This window comes from Arachis ipaensis, chromosome B1, assembly GCF_059453495.1.
Source record: "Arachis ipaensis isolate K30076 ecotype BB chromosome B1, ASM5945349v1, whole genome shotgun sequence".
NCBI lineage: Eukaryota > Viridiplantae > Streptophyta > Magnoliopsida > Fabales > Fabaceae > Arachis > Arachis ipaensis.
In genome coordinates this window covers 90,859,121-90,865,164 of record NC_142436.1, presented here as the reverse complement: position 1 = coordinate 90,865,164, position 6,044 = coordinate 90,859,121, and the positions used below count along the sequence as shown (strand labels likewise).

The 6,044-nt window shown below is 29.5% G+C and overlaps 1 protein-coding gene across 1 annotated transcript; it reads left to right on the top strand.

Moving 5' to 3' along the window:
- Nucleotides 1-2,930: 2,930 nt before the first annotated feature.
- LOC107618656 (uncharacterized) lies at nt 2,931-4,716 on the top strand. The gene is made up of 3 exons (XM_016320781.3): nt 2,931-3,334; nt 3,440-3,569; nt 3,638-4,716. The coding sequence occupies exons 1-3, from the start codon at nt 3,202-3,204 to the stop codon at nt 4,449-4,451; spliced, it is 1,077 nt and encodes a 358-aa protein (XP_016176267.1). The 5' UTR covers nt 2,931-3,201; the 3' UTR covers nt 4,452-4,716.
- The last annotated feature ends 1,328 nt before the right edge of the window (nt 4,717-6,044 follow it).

Sequence of the window (6,044 nt, the reverse complement as noted above, 5' to 3'; positions counted from 1 at the left end):
ATTAAAGTATGTCGCTTTTTATTAGTGTCATTATTGACACAACTTCACTTAAAATGTTGAGAGGTAGTGTGTGTTTGGATTGTGGTTGGTCAAACTGGCATTTGAATGAAAGTGATTTTATAGAATTGATTTTGCGTAGAAGTAAGTTTGTGTTAATATGATCTATGTTTGGCAACTCTATACTAAAATTAATTTTGATAAAATAAATATTATTTAGATAATATTAGTTAAAATCACTTTTAGATAGATAATTACTAAAAAGGACATGATATTAAATTATAATGTTATTTTTTTATACATGTTTAATTTTTTAATTTTTTTCTTATATGTTTTTATATAGTATATTTTTAGTACTCTTAATACTCTTTTTTAGTACGCTATAATTTTTTAATATTATCATTATTTGTGGTTAATTTTTTTTGTTTAATTTATTTTATCTAATGGAATCAATAAATTATATTATAAAAAGATAATAATAAATATAATGCACAAAAATTACCATTATAAAAATATATAATGTCAAACAAAAAATTAATAAAAAGTATAAATAATAAATAATAAAAAAAAGAACTCATATAAAGAGAAATAATAAAAATTTTATAAATTAAATAATACAATAATATGTATAAAGGATAAAGTTGGTAAAAGAAAAATAAATGCTGAATGTTAATGGCTAAAACCCAATTAGTGTAATGCAAAAGTTAGAAATTATTGCTTCTTGTAAACGTGGTTTTGTGTAGGATTGTTCATGGGTCGGGTAAAATCGGGTTCGATGTGACCCAGACCTAACCCGAAATATATACCGGATCTATTTGTTAAACCCGAACCCGGCCCTAAACCCGATGAAACCTATACACTTTCAGGTCACGATTATACCGGGTAAAAACCGGGTGAAAACCGGGCTGTTAACATTACATTATCTTGATACCTTCTTGTAAGTTAGCATGTGAAAATATCCAAATTTCTAAGACTCCAACCATTATTTGACATGGTAAAATTCACCTAAAAAAATATAACAAAAACCAATCCTTCTCTAAAATTAAAGAATAACCATAATCAATACTAATATTGTCTAATAATACCAAATTTTTAAATCAATACAAATAACACAATATTATACCATTAGTCTAAAGTCTTATGCATTTTATACATAAAACATTAATTTATAGTCTTATAATGACTAATAACACAAAGTATTAAAGTTTACAATACTTAAATTCCACATAAAAATAGCCATCATCCATCACTAATAACACAAAATATTAATTGTGTATGATGACCGGGCCGAGTTCGGGTGACCCGAGTCATGAACCAGACCCGACCCGAAATAATGACCGAATCTATTTTTAGACCCTTATCCGACCCTAGACCTGATGAAATCACACTAAATTAGCTCCTAAAGTGTTCGGGGTCGGGTTGGGTCTTCGAACCGAGTCGGGCCATGTACACCCCTAATTTTGTGAATAAAATCACTTCAGCGTTTACATAGAAGAAAATTAGCCAAACCAAAAATTGAAGTTTTCAAGAAGTTGTAACGTGTTTTTCCCTTTTAACGGGTTTGTCAAAGCAGACTGATGGATGCTTAATGTCATTAGTCTAAGTTAAATACATAAAATCTATAAGTTAATTTTTTTTTTAGATTTATATAATAAACCTTCTAAAAATTAGGTATATATTATATTAAGTGAGTTGAAAAAATAAAAAGAAAAGAAAATAAAGATGGTGACTGGTGAGAGAAGAGAGAGTATATTAAAAGATAAGAGACATTGAAAAAAAGTAAGTGAAAAAAATTAAAAAAATAATTAAATTATAAAAATATGTTAGATATTTTAAATTTTAAGTAAAATTCTAATATAATAAAATTTCAAATCAAACATATTTAAGTTAAAATTAATTTTAGAAAAAAATAATAGATAAATTAATTTAATTATTTTTATTTTAAATATTAGAATTAAATTCAATTTTCATGAGAGTTGAATTTTAACACGTTTAATTATGAGAAAAATTAAATGACTTAATTTTTTTTTTTTTTGACATATAACATTTCCTCTACACTACAGTGGACTACCCCGCAAAAATTGACTTCAAGGGGAAAAATAAATTCAAGTTTCTAAAACCGCTATACAAACCTTTCTTCTTATTCTAAGAATTATTGGCCTAGCTATTGACAAGAGTATATATTCTAAGAGATTGAAGGAAGACTCAAATATTTCGAAAAGAGACAAATATTAACATTTTAATTAATCATAATAATAGTTAAAAGTATTGATCAAATACGTACTATATTATCTGATTCAGGCCTTTTGAATATAGTCATCTTTATATGGCAGTGATTACTTAATTAACACAGTTAATAATAAAAGAGGAAACACCTGACTCCATTAGTTATCTATTCTCTACCATATTAGCACACGTTCATAAAGTGGATCACCTTTATTTAGGATTTGGATCCTCTAAAGTTTGAATTTCACTTTAGAGAGTAAAATGTGATCTTTCACCATTGATTTCATAGGTGGGACCAATAATAAATATGAAAGAGAAATTATTCAAAGGTAGAAAATCACACTTTATTCTCTAAAGTGAAATTCAAACTTTAGAGGATCCAAATTTTTTTATTTATATTAATTTAAATAAAAAAAATATATGTGTGTGTTTTAGTGTTTTAATTAATTAATTATGTTTTCTAGAAATAGTGATATCTTAAAAACCAATCAATTTCAATGCAAAAGCAGCACCGAATTTGCGTAAAACCCACTTGATTGCTCTCTCTCTCTCTCTCTCTCTCTCTCTCTCTCTCTCTCTCTCTCTCTCTCTCTCTCTCTCTCTCTCTCTCTCTCTCTCTCTCTCTCTCTCTCTCTCTCTCTCTCTGTTAACTTCAATTCTAAGTATGATTTTCTATTATGATTTATTCATCTTCTCTAAATGAACACAATTAGTTCTATAGTTACCCCCTATTAATTAGTCCTCCCCCCCCCCCCCCCGGGGGCCCCCGAAAAGCATAACATTTCCACCTCTTAAATGAACCATAAATAATTAAAAAATAATTAATAATAACTAATTTGGTAAATATTTCAGGTAAATATTTCAGGCTATATAGAGGAAGTGACGACTTGAGAGTTTGGGAAACCAAAGTGAGAAGGAACATAGGCATTTTCATCACACCGTACAAGCATATAGTAGTGTTGGTTCGTTCTTTCACAAATGGGTCGCCATTCTTGCTGTGTAAAGCAGAAACTGAGGAAAGGTTTGTGGTCCCCTGAAGAAGATGAGAAGCTCTTCAATCACATAACAAGGTTCGGTGTCGGATGCTGGAGCTCCGTTCCAAAACTAGCTGGTAATAAACATTCACCTAATCTTTCATTTCTTTCAATATGTATTGGTGTCTGCAAGCAAGATAACTGAGCAAACTTTTAAGTAACGAAATCCTAATAACTTGCAGGGCTGCAAAGATGCGGAAAGAGTTGCAGATTAAGATGGATAAACTATCTGAGGCCGGATTTAAAGAGAGGGATGTTCTCTCAGCAGGAGGAGGATCTTATAATCAGTCTCCATGAAATCCTTGGAAACAGGTAATTATAAAATGCAAGGATCATCAACAATTATTCTTTTTCGAGTGCTGAAAAGTATGACGATACAGGTGGGCTCAGATAGCAGCGCAGTTACCAGGAAGAACAGACAATGAGATAAAGAACTTCTGGAATTCATGTCTGAAGAAGAAGCTAGTGAAGCAAGGAATTGACCCAGCCACACACAAGCCTCTATCAACTGATGATCAAAAAGAAGAAGAGAGCTGCAGCAAGAAAATCATCACGCCGTCAGAGAATTCCAAGATACAAATTCCATTCTCAACGGCCTTGGCCTCATCGCTGAACGATTCTGGTTACTACGCCGGCGATGATAACAGCAATGCCATAACGGAAGCTTCTAGAGACATTTTCATGACGAGTAACAATAATAAGCCAACATTTTTGGACCCTCTATCTTCATTCTATGCTGATTTTCCTCATCAGCCCAATAATTACCATCACCTAGCGCCGGTAACTGCCGTAACTAACTACTGTGGAGGAGGATTCTCTTCAATGCCGAGTCTAACCAATTCAGATCAAGGGGGACACGTGTCAGTCACAGATCAATTCATGAACAGCAATAAGGAGAGTTCAAGCAATAACAGCTCATCAAACATGTACACATCAGTAACAGGGTTCTCATCATCATCACCATGGGACGCTACCGCTGAAAATATTACTAACAAGCTTGTGGAACCGTTTTTTCAGTTTAGTGCTATAAAATGTGAGGATTTATACAAGACCACTTGTTCTTCGTGGGAAGAAGATCAAGAACACACTCACACTAATACTGCTTCTTCTTCCATACATTTCACTACCTATCCGTTAACCTCACTTTCAGAAGATCTAACCGCCGCTAATTTTGATGTCTTCCACCATATATGATCTTCAACTGTAAATTCAATTCCTTTTTTTTTTTCCTTTTTCCTATTTTATTTGATTTTTTTTCAACTTGCATTTCAATATTTCTTTGGTTTGGAGCGAAAAGCAAGGTAGCAAAACTAGAAAGATGTTGATAGTACAGGAAAATTTGTAGTTGATGTGATTATTATTTTCTTCTTCTTGATGTATCTGTGTTCATAAAAGAGTTTGAAGAATAACGACACTATATTCTTGAAGATGAATGATTAGCAATTAATTAATTAATTAATTAATGATAATGAGTGAGGCTAATTTGGTTTTGAAAGATGAATATTCTCCAAATTTTTAACATTTGACAAAATTTAGCATGATCTTTTATTTTTAATTTTATAAGTTAAACTAAAAATAAATTAAAAAAATAATAAATAATTAAATTAAACATTGCACACCATCACATTTTTTTTGTGAGGATTCGCTCCTTATTTGTGTGGCCCTAATTAATCTTTTCCATCTTGTCCAACGAACAATTAATTATTACGTGCAGTTAATACTAATAATAATGCCTATTTGTTTTTGTCCTCTCTCTCTCTCTTAAGGAAAAAAATTTTGTCGTTATCGTATCGTGTGGTTCCCTTGGCTGTCATCTGGTCAAAGAGTCGAATATGATCAAAAAGACAAAAACCCATACACTGCAGCTAACAAATGCTTACGACTTTTCTTTATTTTTCCTTTATCCAACAACTATATATAAATTTTATATAAAATATCAAAAATATTTAATAATAAAAAAATATTAACTAAAAACAGTTAGAATTTATTTTATTTATTATTAATATTTATTAATTATTATAATAATTAATAAATATTAAATAAGATAAATTTTGACTATCTTTTTATTATATTAATATTCAAAAATTCAATTGCAGTTATAATCGTTATGGATTTCATTACTGAAGTCAAATTTGATGATTATGTTACATTGAATTCGCGTAAATAGAAAAAAAAACAAGAAAATATTGATTTTGTTACGTTTTTAAAGTGTAACAAAAAGTTAAAAAAAGCATAATGATAATTTTTAGTTTTGCTTTTTTAGTTATTAACACGTTTTTTAAAGAGTCATATCTACAACTGTGTCAGTTATTCTATTGTCATATTTTGGATGATCTATTATTACGCTTTATTTTTTGTCACATTTTTATAGATTGTTATGCTTAAAAGCGTGGCCGTATATATTAGATATGGCCACATTTTTAAAACATGTCAATAGTAAGAGATATGACTAAACTCTTAAAACATACTAATAACAAGAGATATAGTTACATTTTTAAAACATGTCAATAACGAAAATATGGCTATACTTTTTAAACGCGGCTATATCCTTATCAAATTAAAAAAAATTCTAATATATCCTTATCAAATTAAATGAACAGAATATAGTAAAACCTGTTTGCAATCACCAAAAATGATAAGTATATAGAAAATAAAGTCAAACATCTGATCAAATAATTTTACATCATTTATAAAAATCTGTAATCATATTGGGAATATAAAATTACAAACTAGTGTTATTACAATCTTCAAATGATTAAGATATTCACTATAATTAATATTAACCTG

Coding starts and splice junctions, on each gene's coding strand:
- LOC107618656 (XM_016320781.3), top strand. CDS start 3,202: ATGGGTCGCCATTCTTGCTGTGTAAAGCAGAAACTGAGGAAAGGTTTG. Junction 3,335..3,439: donor CTCCGTTCCAAAACTAGCTG/GTAATAAACATT, acceptor AATAACTTGCAG/GGCTGCAAAGATGCGGAAAG. Junction 3,570..3,637: donor CATGAAATCCTTGGAAACAG/GTAATTATAAAA, acceptor ATGACGATACAG/GTGGGCTCAGATAGCAGCGC.